The sequence below is a fragment of the Cydia pomonella genome, chromosome 7, assembly GCF_033807575.1.
Source record: "Cydia pomonella isolate Wapato2018A chromosome 7, ilCydPomo1, whole genome shotgun sequence".
In the NCBI taxonomy this organism is placed as follows: Eukaryota; Metazoa; Arthropoda; class Insecta; order Lepidoptera; family Tortricidae; genus Cydia; species Cydia pomonella.
In genome coordinates, this window is record NC_084709.1 from 10,765,489 (window position 1) to 10,785,348 (window position 19,860).

General features: G+C 35.6%; 2 protein-coding genes across 2 annotated transcripts in view; both read right to left on the reverse strand.

Moving 5' to 3' along the window:
- Positions 1-40: 40 nt before the first annotated feature.
- Positions 41-3,527, reverse strand: LOC133519791 (uracil phosphoribosyltransferase homolog). Its single transcript, XM_061853895.1, has 4 exons — positions 3,324-3,527; positions 2,981-3,173; positions 2,344-2,511; positions 41-1,036 (listed from the first exon to the last, which is right to left on the reverse strand). Exons 1-4 carry the CDS (start codon positions 3,449-3,451, stop codon positions 854-856), a joined length of 672 nt encoding a protein of 223 aa, XP_061709879.1. The 5' UTR covers positions 3,452-3,527; the 3' UTR covers positions 41-853.
- A 5,105-nt stretch (positions 3,528-8,632) lies between these two features.
- Positions 8,633-19,860, reverse strand: part of LOC133519796 (elongation of very long chain fatty acids protein 6) — a 55,377-nt gene continuing 44,149 nt past the window's right edge. Inside the window, exons 3-4 of the mRNA XM_061853901.1 lie at positions 15,346-15,567; positions 8,633-13,152 (exon numbers count right to left, since the gene is read on the reverse strand). Of these exons, the coding sequence (XP_061709885.1) occupies positions 12,786-13,152; positions 15,346-15,567 (589 nt within the window). The 3' untranslated portion in view covers positions 8,633-12,785. The remainder of the gene's footprint in view (positions 13,153-15,345; positions 15,568-19,860) is intronic.

Consider the following 19,860-nt stretch of genomic DNA (forward strand, 5'->3'; position numbering starts at 1 on the left):
TAAGTGCCACAATCACAGGAGTAAAAAATAAAATTATAAGTATATTTATAAATAAACAAATTTATTCTCATTTTAACCTAGTAACTACAATTTAGTATAATACAATTTATAAACGTCCGGACCAGATAAAAAGATCTGGAATGCAACTGAAACAAGGCAATACATGTTGCATATTTCACTGGTAGCACATTCACACTCTATAGACAATTACTTGTGTCTAGCCTATAATTAACAATAGTTCAGTGTTTTTAGCTTATATTTCTAATAAATAATGTTATGAGATTGAATATCATGTATTTTCGGTCAAATACTCTTTTAAACTTATATTAAAGTAGTTTATCACAAACTTATCTTTTCCACGCAATTCGCATGAACAACAATTAAATCGTGTTAGTGTAGTTATTTTCAACAAACTTCCAATTAGTTCATCAAAATATTGAAGCTGCAGATGTTCTAACAAGCAAATTGGTAAAAAAAAATAAAAAGCGTATTGACTCCCAAGTTTTCTTCACCATGAGGGGAAGATCACTCATGTTGCTTTCCAACATTAGGATTGTTAGATAGTGAACCTTCTGTTGTTGTTGTTGTCTCTTAAGACGAAAGTAGAGGACCCATGCGAGGTGATTGCCTCTTCATATAAGCATAGTCCTCAGCTCTGGATATTAAAATTATTAAAAATATTTTGATACAATTTGTCATATTACAACCATAGCTATGCTCCTATGTTTGTTATTAACCGAATTTTTTAAAAGAGTTAAGAGTTAGGATAAAATAAAGTCAAATGTAGGGGCATAGTTATGGTTAATATACATCAAATTACATATGTAAAAATATCAATTGGTCCTAGGAACTCTCAGTCGGTCCCAAAGTACTTCTGTCCAAAGTGGTTAGGCGCTACTGGGTGGAGCTCAGAGGTGAGTATTTTCATCTTGGGAACGTAGTCTACCACAGCCTGCACGGCAGCGGGTGTGCAGAACAAGTTGGACAATATGATGCGCTCCTCCTTCACTCCATGCTGTGTCAGCACATTTACTGCCTGGAATTCATATGCAAGCAGTTAATACCGGACTACTGTGTCCACATCTAGATGTGTTTAGGGTTGGAGGAGTTTTTTAAGTTTATGTAAAATTCAAGTTTATTTCTGAATGGATTGACTAAATTGTTTGTGGGCAGCGTCCTTAACCTCTCATATGTCAGAATATGGATCGTAATTAATATTTATCTAGGGTTTAATACCTACTAACGTCTATCCGCATTCTGGCATATAAATATTTATTTATTAAACGGAGTAGGGAGATTCTTCCACAAATTGACTAAGTCCCACAGTAAGCCAAGAAGGCTTGTGTTGTGGGTACTCAGACAATGATATATACAATATACCACACTTTGATTTATTTCTTCCTAACTACAATATTTGTATTGTATTAAATATTATATAATCATCAATCAAATAATCATTTTATACTTCACCATTGGAAAAAGTAATCAAATATTTTATTATTATTAGAAGTAGATGGTATTAGAAGTGTGGTGACAGGTGGGACATTTGCGAGGTTACCCAGACACTGCAAATTGTAACAAACCATGCAACTTAACACTTTCCTCTAGATGCTGATTTCAATGTAAAACAGTTTATGAATTTTTCTCTTGTGGTTATCGCTGGAATGACCAATAGCACAAACAATTGCTTTACTGAGGCCTTTTTAGGGTTCCGTAGCCAAATGACAAAAAACGGAACCCATATAGATTCGTCATGTCCGTCTGTCTGTCCGTTTATGTCACAGCCACTTTTTTCCGAAACTATAAGAGCTATACTGTTCAAACTTGGTAAGTAGATGTATTCTATGAACCGCATTAAGATTTTTACACAAAAATAGAAAAAAAACAATAAATTTTGGGGGTTCCCCATACTTAGAACTGAAACTCAAAAAATCTTTTTTCATCAAACCCATATGTGTGGGGTATCTATGGATAGGTTTTTAGAAATGATATTCAGGTTTCTAATATCATTTTTTTCTAAACTGAATAGTTTGCGCGAGAGACACTTCCAAAGTGGTAAAATGTGTCGTCGTCGTCGTCGTCCCATAACTTCTAAAATAACAGAATGAAAAATCTAAAAAAAATATATGATATACATTGCCATGCAAACTTCCACCGAAAATTGGTTTGAACGAGATCTAGTAAGTAGTTTTTTTTAATACGTCATAAATGGTACGGAACCCTTCATGGGCGAGTCCGACTCGCACTTGGCCACTTTTTTCTTTTAACAAAGTCAGATTTTTTCAACTCCAGTGCAATGAAACTTGACTAAATTACTGAATTCAACACATTATTTTAACTCACCTGTTTAACTGTATTTCCTGTGGACATGATTGGGTACATAAGCAGCACCTGTCTCCGAGCAATGTCCTCGGGGAACTTGGCATAGACTACATGTGCCTCATGTGTGTCTGTGTCACTCTCCACCAGAATCTTGCCGATGCGGATGGAGCGACAGCAATCTCGTAGACCCTAAAATAATCGGGAAAGTTTAATATTTAAATAAACTATTTTATTACCTTTTTTTATTCCAGTGTAGTGGCTAACTAGTATAAGGGAGCCTACATAACTGTTTCATGCAAAGTATCTCAATAAAGTGCAGTTAAGGCTTATTCTTATAAGGCTCATTAGCCTTACCATTGTAAGCAGAGACAGAAGGCAGTAAAAAGCAACTTTGCATGTCTAGAGGTGTGACATGCAAGTTTCTGAGAAAATTGACCTTATCTTCCTAGGAAGCTCTGATAATGCCACTGATAATACACTAACATTCCAAACCTTATAGTGTTTTTTTTTATGTTTTGCATGCATATGCATCAGCATGGCAAGACAGGCAAAAATTGGTGTATTCCCATTTGTCCCTGCCCGAAATACACCCAAAGGTCGAATAATTTACTATGTAAGAACTTGAAGAATATTTAAATTAAGGAACAAATTGTCTTACTTGTTCCATTGCCTCTCCGGACCGCACAATAGACACACCACAGTTCCCCGCTCCATACTTCAACCCTTTGTACAACGCTCCTGTGGGTGTCACCACCTCGCAGTCCGTGAACGGCAGTTTGTTCAGGCTCTCCTCGATCACTAGCCGTATCAAACGGTCCGCATAAAACTTGAAATCACTTCGCGATGTATTTCTGTAAATTGAAGTTAAAATGTTTGCTAAGTAGGTTGAAGCATATGTTGTCATGCATGTAGGTGTTGATTAGTTCTAAACTAATGCAATTTTACTGCAGCTAATTAAAACTCGAAGACTCGTTGCACCATACGATGGTAACCTCACTTACTTATCCCGTAAAATACTCTGCAGCTCTTTGATGTTATCGTTCGAAGGCAATAGCATGAGACTGTCTCCAAACTGTTCTTTAACGTCGTTGGCGTCCCATGGCCGGATTTCATCGCTTAATAAATCCATTTAAGGTTTATAATAATAACACGAGCACTTTGCAATAACACAAGAGATAAAAATCGAAAACAATTGTCAAATGTCATTGTCAATGTCACATTTTGACGACAAATTGCCGCTCCGGTTATATTGTATGTCTATGCCGCTCCGCCTATGCGCTCAGCTGAAATTTATGTTTGAGGCACTTTTAAAACCACCTTATTTTAACAAGATATATATATTAACAGGATTTACATTTCCACTCAATAGGGAGCGTGCATGAACTATAGGAGGCAGCACAGGAGCAGTCAGATTTTTGGCGAGGCGTAAATGTGATGTTTATTGTTCCAATGTAGCCCACAAGATGGCAGAACCACAGAACCTACTATGTAAAACATAGTGATTATATGCTCTTTGCTACTATGCACAAGAACCATAAGGTGCTAGTGCTGCACTCTGGCGGCAGAACATTGCAGTAATACTACCTATTATACTGAGGAAGAATGAAATAAAACAAGATGTACTAGAATAATTTAATTGATAATAGAGATTTGATCATATTGAGTTATCAAGACAAACCAAAAACTGCAGTATCACCAAATATTTTAGTATATGCCAAGAACATCCGTAAAGTTATGCTCCCTCCACACCGGCGAAAGCGAACTAAAGGGCCAATTACATCCACACTTCTCGATACCGGGCCCGAAGTCAGTCCCGACAGGCCCTGTTAATTGTTTTCCGTTTCACGGAATATCAGCACATCGTTAACAATATTTGAATGTATTGGTGAAACGGAAACGGACGGGCCTGGGCTATAACCACTCACATGATTCCGATTTTAACGAAAGGTGCCCTGAATTGCTCTGCCATTTCGCAGATACGACGGCACAGTGTCGTGATATCTTCAAAAATCGATAACTTTGCTTCTGCTTAAGCATTTGGAATGATTCTTTCGGTTTTATAATGGTAAAGAAACAAAGAAATTTATATTCTTACTTTAGCTATTTGCTGTTATAATAAAAATAATTATTAAAAATTCACGAAGTTTACCCAAAGGAATAATTTCCGAGTTATAGTAGAAAACTATTTTTAATAAAAAATCTAAATCGATAACATATCTTTTTTTAAATTAAATTTAAAGAAGGCTTAATAAGCTTTTAATTGATACTAAACACCTTGATAGCTCACCTATAAAATTGCAGAGTAAAACTGATTCAAATTCTGATAAGGAACTTTCGAATTGCTCCACCTGGCGCTATATTTGTGATTTTTTTGTGGCTAATTTAGACACTGAAGTACAAAAATATAGTAAATAACCGTTTAAGACACTAATTACCTTGAAATAAAATACATAATTTATGTAATTATGACAATGATAGTGGCTTTATAACTTAAAATAACAAAAGAGTATTTACATACCTACTAAACTTTGGTGTTTTTAAAACGGCCGATCACCAACAACCGAACTAACTTATAACTACACTAACACGTATAATATATGCACCATAACATACACTTCACAACAAATTAAGCACAATAAGCAAATAGTAACTATTAACACAAGAAATTATACTGAATACAAACGTAAATAAACAACACGGCGGCCGGCAAACTGACCTGCGCCATGTCAAAAACAAAGATGGCTACCTATTAAGGGCGGAGCACAACAGTCGCGCGGTGCAGATGTTCAACAGAAATAGGAACTTTTAAAACATTCACTGCCAGACGAAAAACGGCAAGCTACCCCAGGATCCGGGCAATATATATAAGAAATATTAGTAAATAGAAATTATAAGTAAGTAGTAACAAACACCCCAAAACGCGTATGCAACGTCTAGTGTACCACATGCCTTACGATGTGCAAAAATGCTTTAAGCAACCACAGTAGCTGAGTTTGTACTTACAATTTTCCGTCACATGGTTTGTTCGCTAATCCTGGATAATACAAAGTGATTTAATGCATTTTATTGTTTATTAATGTAATTTAATAATCGAACTATTTAATGACTATAGGTTGCTCAAGATATATTTGGTAATCATAGAAATCTAGGGCATTAAAATAGGAAACACGCCAAAAATCTACAGAGTTATTGGTTTGAAGTGAGATTTTATGGTCATCAATATTAAGTAGGTCTAAAATATAGTTTACAGTACATATGGGGCTACTTTATAGCACTAGTGCGAGAAGTAGCATATTATGTTACTGTGTCGAACATTTAAAGGGCCATATGTACTGTAAAACGTTGTACGATACATGTGCGAATAGGTAATTCGCAACTCGTGTCGATTTAAAACACTCCCTTCGGTCGTGTTTTAATTTATCGCCACTCGTTTCGAATTTCCTATTTTTCGCACTTGTATCGTAATGTACTATTTAATCTAATAGACCAATAAACGCGGAGTAATTTAATATATAATACTAACAGAAATATGTAAATTTGAATACTTACGGCATTTTAAAACACGCGGAACTTTTAACACTCGCACTTTCCCGAACAACTTGCAAAGTAACATAGATAAAAAATACTGTGGTTATGTCTATGTGGTTGAAACATTTTTTTAATATTGTCACGTTGGTATTCTGTATTTTAATAAATGTTTACACCATATCTGTGCAGCCCTTCACAGATAAGAAATAAAAAACCGCATACACTCCGTTCGCAACTCGAGTTGCAACGATCATTTTAGAGGTGCGAAATGTTGAAACCTTAGTTGCTCATGTGAGTGGATAACCGCGAAAATCGAAGTTCGTCAATTGCGGGCATTTACTCTGTCACTCTAATTACGTCTTAGTGAAAGTAAAAGAGAAAGATTGCGAATTTCGGTTTTAGCGATAGGCCCCCTGATTTAGTGTGGGTGTAATTGGCCCTTAAGCACAGAATAAATAAAATAATAGTACTACCGTACAGAAAAGAAACTTCCTACAAAGCCGAAGTTTGACAGCGATTGTGATGTTGTCCCTTTCTAATATATGAAACTACCCTTTTGGATATTTAGAGTTGTCAAATTTCATGTAATTACCTTATCTGTGGTTGTGCATGCAAAGGGACGTGAAGTTGTGCCAACCCTAATCATTGCTCGGAGCAAATTGCGGGCATCGTTCTCTGTTACTCTAATTACGCCTTCATTGGAGTAAAACAGAGAAATCCCCAGAATTTACGAATTTTGGTTTTCGCGGTAGACCCTCTGACCCTCACGTAATATTTTCTCTCTCACACTGGTGTTGTGTTCCTGCCGGTGAGTAAAATTGCCAGAGCTCAACTAGGGTGCGGACTTGCGTAGTGTTAGGGTCATAGAAAGCGTTTGACATGTCTCTGGTTAGGGTCGGCAACGCGCATGTAACACTTCTGGAGTTGCAGACGTCCATAGGCTGACTGATTACCATCAGGCCGGCCGTATGCTTGTTTGCGACTGACGAAGTACATAAATAATCTGGCAATCTTACTTTGTCACTAAAAAAGGCGGCAAAATTGAAAAATAATGTACGTTCCACGGGTTAATCCCATGCAAATTTTGAATTTCGGGCCTTTTACAACTGACAAAATTGGCCTGCCAGACTATAACCATTACCAGTTAGGTACACACTTGTGCGAGTGGTGAGGCGAACACAGAAGAAACAGTCCGCTCGCTATTTAATCAGCGAAGATAACTATGCGAAGGTTTAATTACCGTAGGCACTTCTTAGGACTGCCTAACTACACGCGATAAAAAATATATCAATTAATCCCAAGCCCGAGGTGCCGTATGTCGTTACAACTCTTAACGAGTTATATATGTATGTATCTGTAATACATTGACGTAGCGAGTGATCCCGTGTTAGTCAGTGTAGTGTCGCTGCACCCGTTCCACTCAATACTCTGCTCGGTTGCAACTATAGGATCTAGATCCTCAGCAGAGAGTGTCTAACAAAAAGGTATCTAGGTACCATTTCCTTAACCCACTCAGCAGAAAAATGGTACCTAGGTATACCATTTCCTTAACCCACTCAGAAGAAAAATGGCAGAATGTGCCCGCAGAAAAGGCAGATGTCAATAATAAGCTCGTCTCCACTGAACTGACGCAGCCGCTCCCGCTTCGTAAATACACCGTATGATCAGTGTTGCTAGGTGTGCGATAATTTCAGCCCTTAGACGATGCCACCAAAAACTCTAGTTTTTGAAGCAAAATATGACACTTTCCTTGAGAAATAGGCTACAATTAGCACCTTTTGGGTGTTCGGCTCCTTGGTTTACGTCCAAAATGTCGAAATTTTATGTACTTAAACCGTTTGGATCTATCACAAAAATATAAAACTGATTTTTGCGCAATTTGACGAAAATTGCGTTTTTGTTTGATTATACATACATTGGACATGTAGGCTTATTTTGCAAGAAATTTTGGGAGTAGTGCCTTTTTGATAGGCGTACGATAATTTTTTCATCGTTACGATAATTTTGACACTAAAGTACTATATATTTCTTCCGCTCACCTGGCAACACTTAAACATTGACCATATTGACGTAGGTCCCTTCGTATTCTATGTACTCTCTACTCAATCTTGTTTGACCCGTCCGCCCCAGATTATCTCCGTTCGAAATTTAAATTTGTTACCCCACGTCCAGGCACAGATCTTCGCTCTTCCCGTAGTCTTAAGCTCATTGTCCCCCAACACCGAACGGGTTTCATGTCCAATTCTTTCACTGTTCAGGCAATCAGACTTTGGAACGTTCTCCCACTCTCTATCAGACAAGCGCAGACCAAACTCACATTCAAGCGCATGTTGCGCAAGTATTTCCTTGACAAACTTTCTTCTTCATCAACTTAATGATTCACACTTGGTATAATTATGTATGTATTAATATATGTATGTTTATTTGTATTAAGTATATGTGTAAGTTTATCAATATATAGTTTATATTCATATATAGTCTCGGTTACAAATTCATTTACTTTAAAAGACACTGCACCTACTTAATCTTTCTGGTTTAACCCATTGGTTGACTGGTAGAGAATGCCTTAAGGCATTAAGTCCGCCATTTGTACCTTCATGTATTGTGCAATAAAGATTAAATAAATAAATAAATTGACCACACATGAACCGACGTGGTTGTCAATGGTACATTTTGCTACGTAAACAGTGCGTTAACGTTTTTTGGCGGCGGTGTGAAAATTTCGCTACGAATTTTCAATTATCGAAGTAAAAGGCAAAATTTAGAATTAAAAGTCAAGCAATGTTAATGCACTAACGCTTTATTCGCCCAGAAAATACAAATGAATGATTGTAAGAATAATTCCATATTCTTTATATTAAGATGCACATCTGACAATATTATTTTCTCCAGAATTGTAACCACAAAACATTCACAAAAATATATTTTAAAATATTTTATTGAGTACTATGGAACTGTAACCGCTAGTCCATTCTAGGCAGAACAACAACAGCATTTGTAAATGCGAGAAAAATACGCATATATATACATGTATATAAATAAAATAAGTAAATGCTAAATGTTTTTGACAATGTCTTTACTGAATATTGATTATTCATTCGGTATACAATATGAAATATTCGGTTACATAGTCGAAACCCTTCGATCAATAGGTACAATTTTTTTATATTATTAAAAATCTTTTCGAATTTTTAAATAGTGCAAGCGTATAACGCTTTCATGTGATGGTAGCATTGGATGTAGGTACATGGACAAGAAAACGCAAATAATTAAATTTGACCCTCCATGTGGCCAACACGTCCAGACCAAGACATAATGGCTGGATTCTTCTTATAGATTTTTCAATAAAAAATACATTGACGAGCGTGCTAAATCAACGCTTACCTGAACCAGAAAGTTATTCTTAGTACGTAATAATATTTATTTACCCAGCCCAATTAGACTGTTTTGTTTTTGTACTGATTAATTGGTACAATATGAAATTACGTCCAAACGTCAAGGTTTGTTGAAATTTGCATGTCATCAGGTTATTAAGTATGGGCACCAATATCAACTTAAGAAAGTGAATAGAATCAAAATATAACGTAAGTACCTAATTCTATTGATTTTGTATATACAACGTTTTGCCGTGGCATTTTTTTCTGATCACAGCATAAACTTGAAAATGACATGATTCGTTTATCAAGGCAGTTAAAAAGATAAAAAAAAACTGTCATAAAACAAATAATAAGCATCACAAAATCCACTACCTATTTTAATGAAAATACACCAAGAACAAGGTTCGTAAATTCATATTATGCTTTGTAATAAAAAAATACATAAGTAACAAAAAAAAAAAAATCTTACTTATCATATATTATATTATGTCTAAATAATGTCTAAACCCACCTATCCATAAATAAAACAATGGACTGGACAATGAAAATAACAGCCTATCTGCAAAATATAATCTTTTATGAACTTAGCATGTAATTGTGACTTCTATAGTGGAACTAGACGAAATTGACCTGGCCTAACACTACTATGATTGTCCACTGGCTAACCAAACTTTAAGTCATTTTAGGGAATACATTTTCTAATCTAAATCTAAAATTATTGTAGAACTGGACCCGCTCAATGAAAAGAAGAAGACCAAAAACGGTTACATCTATGTATTACATGTTTAGCTTATCTCATGTTTTTGCGTCCAATAAGATACCAATATCAGAGTATATCTATTTAGAGGTAAAATTTGTGGTCTTCGTTCTCTTTGACAGCGATCCAGTATCATTTTAAACTCGTCTAAAACTGTAAGATGTCAGGGGAAATATCAACAACGATATTTAAATTCAAAATACAATTTTTCGTTAGTATGTACTTGACGCGAACATTATATTATATCACTGACACAGGGTCTATGGTATGATCCTTACATTTGGTCTAACGGCCCGAGGGCGGGTGTGTAGTAAATTGACTAAAACTTATTCCAAGTCTGTCTCAGATTTACTGCGCCCTTAAAGAAGTGATAAAACAACAGATCTCAGTATAAAGATTACGAGCCTTAGCATTTTAACTCTAATATTTTGCACTAATCAGGTATAGTTCAAAGGGCATTGTCTGACCAAATGTAAGTACGTAGTTGTCAGAATTCCCAACACTAATAGTAAAATGACTAACTATTTTGGACTTTTAGTAACGCTTAAGAACTAATTTGTGTGCGACTAAGTTAGCATCACATCTTGCTAACCTAACATAGTTTATAAAATCGACACGCACACGGGTCACAACAGCACTACCCTTCGGAACGCTGTTTCCACACGCCACATGCTAAGCATATTTCCATATTCATACAAAGCTATATAACCGTCTCGAGATGGGACTAAAAGACCTCACTGATCACAAAAATTATGTATTATAGTGATTTATCTCGGCCCTACTTAAGCATTGGCTTGGAATTATATTAGCATATTTACAAACAAATATGTATTGTTAACAACATCTTTGTGATGTTAGAATCCGGATAAAAATCCGTATTTATTTTTAGGTATAATCGTCTTGGTAATTAAGAACAACTATCAAATGTCTTGCGTCAAAATGTTCCAATTATTTCGTGAACCCAACAGATATAAAAATGCGGCTCAGTCGATGTGCTCAGTTACTACGTAATCTACGTATAACTATCTGATTCGGCTCCATCCTTACAAAACCTATTCGATCTATGGTACGAGCTTAAAACAATGGATCGTTCCGTTGTTAGACTTAAATTTTATTTTTTTCGACCAGAAGTGGCAGAGTTGTTTCATCCGGTTGCGCTATATACACTAGCATCAGTACCTTTACATGGCACAAATCAGTGACGTTTACTGGCTACCGCAATCCTAAGGCGAAGCCAAAAGACATTTGAAGTTTATTTTATTTTATTTGGAATTATTTGTGGCTAGCATACGATCACGTCGATGGTTCAGTTCTCAGAGTTTAGTTTTGATCATGCAATCATAAATAGCGCACGTAAAACATGCGTAAATAGTATATTAATATCGCTTCAATTTCTTTACTTTTTTTAAACCGATGCGGTTGATTTTATACACGACTCACACCTCTTATAGAACTGGACCATCTAATTCATAAGCCTCCACTAAAGCACTGTTAATTTCATCAAACATTAATATTGCTTATTCCCCTATCAGGAATTGTAATCTTACACTTTGTGCGCTTGTTTGACAAGCGTTTCAAAGTTATCTAACCTAGACAACAACGGTCACACAGCGAAACCATAACCTTACTAAATGTAGAGGTATATAACCCATTTACAAATAAATTACCTTTAAATCACTCGGTTTTCTTTAAGTAATAAATACGATAAACAACAACAAAAAACTACTGCTTTTATATGGGTCAGAAAGCAGCAGACCGTACTATTGGGGTAAAAGTCGCTATAAAGTTTAACAGAGCGGGCGTAAATACACTCTCCAACGGCAGATATTCATTAAATGCCACTATGTATAACGTTTTAATACATCATTTTTACAGTCAGTCGCCCTAGTGTCTAATTCACGTATAAAAGCGTCTAAAAAAGTTACTAGAAGGTATAAAGAAAAGAACCCATTTAAAAGCATCAGTTCACTCTGGGAGGGCGTCACTACTCACAGAAGCGTACACTAAAGCCAATAGACGAAGATGACACCGTCGGTAATCCTATCTGATCGACTATCAACAGAACAGCCCACAATGGATTATAAAAAACCTGTTAGACTTATATTTTTTTACTTTACGTCAATATGTTCTCGATCAACTTGTTTTAATGTCGACCGGTAGATATCCGGGTGTTTTTAAACACTGAGATTTGCTTCATCTCGATAATAATATCTGCTGGTAGAAGTTAGGTTTACCGACAAAGCCATTAGGCCCGGCTGTACAATCTAGCGGAATGTATCGCGCGCCCGGCGCGGGCGGTGGACCGCCGGCCGCTACGCAACAACCAAGCTTCAAAAATTACCTACATTTTGCCTACCATTCGCAGTTATTGATCTACTTTTCATCTAAAACATTTTTTTTCACCGCGACTGCTCTTATAACTAATGTCGGTGTCGCGATGATCATGTGCCATCATTATTACAAGAATTGTTTGAATTTCTATTTAATAATTATAGTAATTGCGTCCGAAGCACATCAATAATTTTCCAATTAATCTAGATGAAACTAAACCGAACACCAAAATGAGCAAATAATTAGAAGCATTATTCAACCTAATCACCTATTAAATTATTCACAACATGCGTTTGACGTTTTGTTAGCGTCATTTGAAAGTTGTTTGTTCCGAAAATAATGGAATTCCGAAAGACTGATCACGCTCTCAACGAATGTTGCGGTCGAGCCGGCGCGTCCGATCCGTTCGGTACCCTTACAGCCATACGGGAACTGTACAATAACCTAGCACATATCACAACTCGCTACGACTAGTGGGCGACGCCAACCACTCCGTTCCGTTGCCGAGGATACTCGTTGTAATTCTTCTTGGCGCTGGGAGCTTGACTCTGGACTGGTTCCGATTTGGCTTTCTTTCCCGGTTTGGGAGAGAGATAGGCTTTGTAGAAGAAGCGGGCAAAGAGGACGAAGTAGGAGAAATACATGGCCATGGAGAGTTTGATGTTGAAGTGGCTGATGCCGCAGGCGCCTGTGGCGCTGGTGATGTAGTTGTGGGCATACACGTTAATGGCGCAGCCGACGATCATCTGCGTCAGCTGCAGGACCGTGATGGTCATGGCGAGGGCCTTGGGCGGGTACTTGCCCATGCTCACCAGCGCGTAATAAGAGTACATCACGCTGAAAACATAAGTAAACAAGTGTTACTTACATACACTTCAATTGCCGATATATAGTCGTAAATGAATATCAATTACTGTTACACTGAGTCTATTTCTCCTAATCGGACCGTTTGATTTCGGCTCGGGTATGATGGAAGTGATCAGTATATTTAATAAATATTAATAATAGTTTTGCTACAGTCCAACATTGTTGGTTAACAGATTTATTGACAGTAAAAAAAAACGTTTAAAATATATTCACTAACGTCGATATTCATTCATAAAAGTAATTCAAAACAATATTATCTTGATTTGCTATTTCACAACCTCCGTTAAAGTGTTTTCGAGCTCTGAAGTTTTAAGTGATAAAAAAGGCGTCAATTTGGGTTAAATCTATTTTTAAATACTATGCATATAGTAGGTACACGGAAAAAACAGTTTTGTTAAATTTACAGATAATTTGTAAAATTTACAGATTTCTCTGTAAATTTTACTAATTATCTGTAAATTTTACATAACAATTTTTTCCGTGTACTTAAATAACAAGTCCCATTCGTTAAACTGAAATGCTTAAATGCATTCATTCCTCTTATATTTAATTCCATTTCTAGTTTTCTTTTAATGACCATCATTATAATATTTTACAGTACATATGGTGCTACTTTATAGCACTAGTGCGAAAATTAGCACAATTACGTTACTGTGTCGAACATTTAAAGGGCCATATGTACTGTAAAACGTTGTACGATACATGTGCGAATAGGTAATTCGCAACTCGTGTCGATTTAAAACACTCCCTTCGGTCGTGTTTTAATATATCGCCACTCGTTTCGAATTTCCTATTTTTCGCACTTGTATCGTAATGTACTATTCTGTAATAGAGAATAATTACATCTAAACGATCTCACATTGGAGCGAGGCGTGAGCAACTAGCTATGATATTTATCATTGACCGAACGTTAACGCAAATCTCCGTTTTAGCTTGGGCAAAAATGCTTTCGTACTCGTATGTCCGGCTGTTCTCCTCTGCAGGTTACAGCTCACAGAACCACCACTATCGGTGGTATTTTATTTTGTAATTTTGAATTTGTGTCCTATAATTACTAAATAATGTATTTGACCCATTAATTAATACATCATATAAAAATATCTCAAATTAAATCATGTATACATCCATTATGTATATTGTTATTGTAAATAAAGAATCTTATTTAATCATGCATAAATTATCTTTTATAAATCCGCGTAAATATTTGGTACATGTTATGTCACTAGGTAGATTTGTTTACAAACAGGGTCAACTATCTGGTAATATGTCACTGCTCCCCCGTGTGCCTAGCACGTTGTTGACGGATGAAATTTATCTAAATCTGAGACGTTTCGCAGCGCCATTGCATGCTTACTGGCACTTTGACCGGTTAGGTTAATTATGCAAAAGCTATTATTAAACTTCAATAATATTTAAATCATATTCCATTGTTCCTCTCAATATATATACAGTGTGTATTTTTGATATAACCTCAAACATAAACTAGACGTATTTAGGTATTAGTGGTATAAAACAATCCTGAAAGATTTTCTTAGTTTAATCTTCACTACCAGAATATAATTAATTTGTGCATTTTTTCGAGCGGCAATGTATTTCGTACATCATGATCACTTGTGACAGTGGTGACGTCGCGTCATTAATATATTAATATAAAGACGTTTTGAGTTAATACAAAGTAGTGATACATTGCTTGCTGAATTATTTTGTATCAAAAAATAAAAGTCGTATTTTTTTTTATAAAACCTATGAAAGTGTGTTAATTACAGCCTAAACTAACTGCCCTTTGATTATGTGGTCGTATCTAAAATACGCGCTGTAAATATATATATATTTTAACAATAAATAATAGGTAATTATATAACGATTGTGTTATGTAGAGGATGTAACACGTGTAAAGAACTAGAATGCTAAGATAAACTATTAATGAAAAAAAAAGTGCCAATGACAAGCACAACAGTCATTACAAATGTCATGCGGGGTTAGCTTGGTCCAACCCTAACAAACTTCATCTACTTAAATCGCTTCAGCATGTAAGTGCGAAGAACAAACAAACAGACGGAATTACTTTCGTATTTATATTATTAGTAGGGATGTGCCAGAATGCGGCACTAGTATAATTTCAAGGCGATAATAAAACTAAATAAAAGCTTGCATGTTACTAACCTGTGCACACAATAGTTCATAACGACGAACCAGCGCGCCGAGGACGTGTACTCGGTGAACGAGAACCAAGAGTATAACAGCACGGTGATGTGGTGGTACCAGTGTAGGAAGATGAGCGGCTTCTTGCGCAGTATTATGAACACCGTGTCCCCCAGCTCGGGCACTTTAGAGAGCACGAACATCCACGTCCAGAAACCGGACACTTTGTCCGCCTCAATGAAACTGAAAACAAAAGAAAACCTTAATTAGTCAACACAAATTTTTAGCAAAAGCGAAAACTGCCTGTAGGATTAGCTGTCGAGGTTTTACAGCAGAGCAGGTACGCAATCCATAGACAAATCCAACATCGTTTTTTAGTGATTTTTAATTAATAATTATAATGAAAGGTGTCTTTCAATTAACGAACAATTGATTGCCACGCTGTTATCACTCTCCGTGTTCAGCTAAACTAATCACGAGACCTTGTTTCATGAGAAATTAACATTAACCCAAAAGTCAAATAAAGTAAAATGGGACATGGCTAATATTCGAAATGACCAACTCGTAGTGACACAATGCTTCATTTTTAGTTAATATTTTACTTTCTATTTAGAGTAGAATGATTCGTGTCTTTGTTGCATTGCATATTAACGTTACCGGTTTTTCTGTGTTCTGGTCTTTATTATAAATAAGGAATTTACGGTACGGTACTAAAATGTTGGACACATTGTAACCCTAAGCATGATTGATCAGGAACCAAGATTGTCACAAAGCATGCAAAATAAATGTCACCAATATAATATTAAATAAAAAAAACCCTACGCTAGTTGATACACAGTTGATACACAGTTGACTAACAAATATGGACTGTATTAATTGTCTGAGAATAAATAATTTTTATTTTATTTTTTATTTATTTATTATATCCCAAAAATATCCATTATGTGCCTTACCGACATCATTTTAGAAATTGTAGAAAAGTGCTGACTCTTCAAATGCTGAATAGATTTCTTTGAAATATAGCTAAAAACCACCGCAAGGACCGGCTTTCACTTAAAGAAGAACGCACCGAAATCACCGTTGGAGACCTACGATGTCACAGACTCACAGACAGACATTGGCATCAACCATATGTTTAACACCCCTCTTTTGCGTCGGGAATTGAAAATAAAACTAAAATAATAAAATTAGGTAATACAAGAGAATTAGCTTAGGTATTAGAGATTTGAGTTTATTTACCTCTTTTTCAAAAGCCAACTGACTTGCTGATTTAGTTACTTCCTTATCGTAAGGATAAAATTTAGTGGTGCTGCAAATACTACATCAACACATAATGGAGATAAGAGGTCAGCATGCAACTGGCATCGGCATCAACCGTGAATGTTGCATATTTATCGTACATCATTATCTATTTATGTAGTTATGGAGCGTGTTCAATTCCATAATTTGCAATCATACGACGTGCGTCACCGTGCCCTCATACAATATCGTATGATATTTGCTTATATTACGCGAGAGCATTACATTGTTTATCATATTTATGCTTTTACTCATGTACCTAGCGCATTTTATAATTAGAAACCTTTGAAACCTAATTCATCATTATTTTCATTTATTACTAATTTAACCTTATCTTAATTTAACCCTATCTAATATTTCATTTTAGTATATTATACAGTAAAATTATAGTTGTATCACGAGAAACTCTTTACAACCGCAGAATGCCGTTCTTTGAGACAGTTCTTTTGATGTTAAACGTATTTTACCCGCACAGAGAATGTTACTCGTAACAATCTTTAATACATTTTTTTCTGGGTTGGTAATATATGGTCCGACGAAGTATGGTGTATACTGTATAGCATATACGATATACTTTGTCGGGCCATACATATTTTAAAAAAACCGGTCAAGTGAGAGTTCGTTTCACTCGCACACCGAGGGTTCTCGTATAATTATAAAGGCGAAAAACTTGATCAGAAGTACTAAGTATAATTGTGTACAGCGCCATCTATCGGCTAATTCGATAGATGGCGGTACGGCGTCTAACTAATTTACGCGATGTAATGCACTTATGTTGGTTTTTGAGGATTCTCTATCATGTGAACCAATTTCAAAAATTGTTCTTTTATTTGTAAAAAGGTGTCTTTAATGTAATCTCATAGAATTTTTTGTTAATTAAAAAAGAAATTATCAAGATGGAGGTCTGATTATATATTTCCTGTAAAATGTATAGTACTGTTAATATTGTGTAAAAAAGTTTTAAATTTTTCTTCGGAGATAGGGGGTATTATTTTTGTTAGGTAGTATTTTTTTTTCACATTTTCCTCCATAAATCGTTTTTTTTTTTTAATAATAATTATTGTTTATGTACTTACAATTTGAGTTCTTTCAAATGATACCCCACTTGACCTAGTACTTTGAAATTTTGCCCCCTCTTCATATTAGGCATTTTTCATAGTTAATAAAAAATAATACTTTCAATGTAGGTTACAAATACAAATACAAATACAAATAATTTTATTGAAAACAGTACAAGTACAGTGTTAGCACTTAAAGACTAAGGATTAAGGATAAGGAAAAGTTTACAAATGCCTGAACTAGGAGTTCCTGTGTTTCAGGCAGAATAGGACCATATTAATTAATTTGTAATTATTCACTTAATTATAATAATTATAAATAGTACACAATAAAAATCTGGTAGGGTGATAACCTTAACAAATTAACTTATTTAAGTATTCTATATCCAAGTACAGTAAGAAATCATTTTACGACTATTAGTAAGTTCTCTGTATCATCGTATGTCATTTTTTGAAGGGCGCGTCGTAGAATATTCTTACAACCAACATAGCTAAGTGGGTATAAGTCTAATTTTGAATTTAACCTGTTGTACAAATAAGGGCCCAAAAAGACAAAAAATCTAGAAGAAAATACGTGTTTTCTTTGTACTGTTTGTATACATATAATATCTTTGCGCCTTTTGTTAGTATATGCAGTGTTGAAAGGAATTTTGGTGTGCTGCTTAAGTGTTGTGCTTAATATAAATAGTTGACGAACAGTTAGTACTTCACATGCTTTATAAAGGAGTTCAGTGGGGTATAAGAATGGGCGGTAAGTAGCTACCTTTAGTACAGCTCTCTGGGCTCTTTCTAGGTTTATTAGTGTTGTTTTAGCTGTACCACCCCAGGAAGAAATACAGTAACTTAGTATCGATTGACACAGTGAAAAGTATACTTGCTTGATTAAAGTTTGATCACCTATCGATCGAAGTTTTTTAAATACAAATATTAATTTTCGAACTCTATTGCACAATGCTTCAATGTGATTTTTAAAAGAGAGAGTTTCGTCAATAATGACTCCCAAATACTTAATGTTGTCAGTAATAGCTATAGATGGGCATGTACAGGGCTTATTTGTTTCGTCCTCACAGTTATGTGCGTAAAGTGTGTGATTATTTGACATTGGGTCTGATTTCCGCATGGAAAAGCTTATAAAGTTTGTTTTCTCAGAGTTCAGTGTTAGTAGATGAAGTTTTAGCCAGTTAGTTACAACATTGAATCCTCGTTGTGCGTACTCGTAAACCTCGTTTGTTGACTTTGCGGAAAAAAGTAGCGCAGTGTCATCTGCGTAGGAAATGATTTTGCCACTATCTATCTTTAGATTGCATAGGTCATTAATGTAAATTAAAAATAGGGTAGAGGCCAAAACGCTCCCTTGTGGCAAGCCGTAAGATGTGTTTTCTAAATCTGAGCTGATGATGTTATCTATTTTTACGCATTGAGTTCGTCCGTTTAGGTAGCTCGCGATTAATTTGTGCTGTGTGCCCCTAATACCTAGTGATTCAAGCTTGTGCAGTAAAATGGAAATAGAAACGGTGTCAAAAGCTTTTGCGAGGTCCAGAAAAATTCCAATTGTCTTATTACCCTTGTCTAGTTCCTGAACTAAATAGTCTGTCAATTCGTGTACAGCATCTGCAGTTGATAACTTGGACCTAAAACCAAACTGCGTCTTTGACAAAAAAGCATGCTTCTCCAAATATTGCACAAGTCTATTATTAATAATTTTTTCCAGAATTTTTGATGTCGCTGGCAAAAGAGAAATCGGTCTATAATTTGTTACTTGAACTTTGCTTCCAGATTTATAGACAGGGATTACAACGGATTTTTTAAGACATTTCGGAAATATTCCTTCAGAGATGCACTTTTGAAATATATATGTTAGTGGTGGAACCAGGATATGTCTGAATGCCTTTATTATTTTGTTCGATATGCCATCCCAACCGACCGCGGAATCGTCTTTTAGGCTCATGATAATCCTTTCAACCTCAGCTTCATCCGTGTTTAATAGGACAAATGATTTCGAGGATTTATATGTACTAAAATGTTGTTCATAACTATTTCAAATATCAAATTCATAGCTTAAGTGGTTCTCGAGCGTTGTGACAAACGGACGGACGGACAGAGTCGCACCATAAGGGTTCCTTTTGTACCTTTTTCGTTGGAACCCTAAAAAAAGGAAGAGGTATATCAGGTATATCAT

Bases quoted from the DNA above. Each gene is read 5' to 3' on its own strand.
- LOC133519791 (XM_061853895.1), bottom strand. From the start codon at position 3,451: ATGGATTTATTAAGCGATGAAATCCGGCCATGGGACGCCAACGACGTT. The intron at 3,174-3,323 runs GTAAGTGAGGTT...TTCAATTTACAG, and splicing joins CAGAGTATTTTACGGGATAA to AAATACATCGCGAAGTGATT. The intron at 2,512-2,980 runs GTAAGACAATTT...CGATTATTTTAG, and splicing joins CCGGAGAGGCAATGGAACAA to GGTCTACGAGATTGCTGTCG.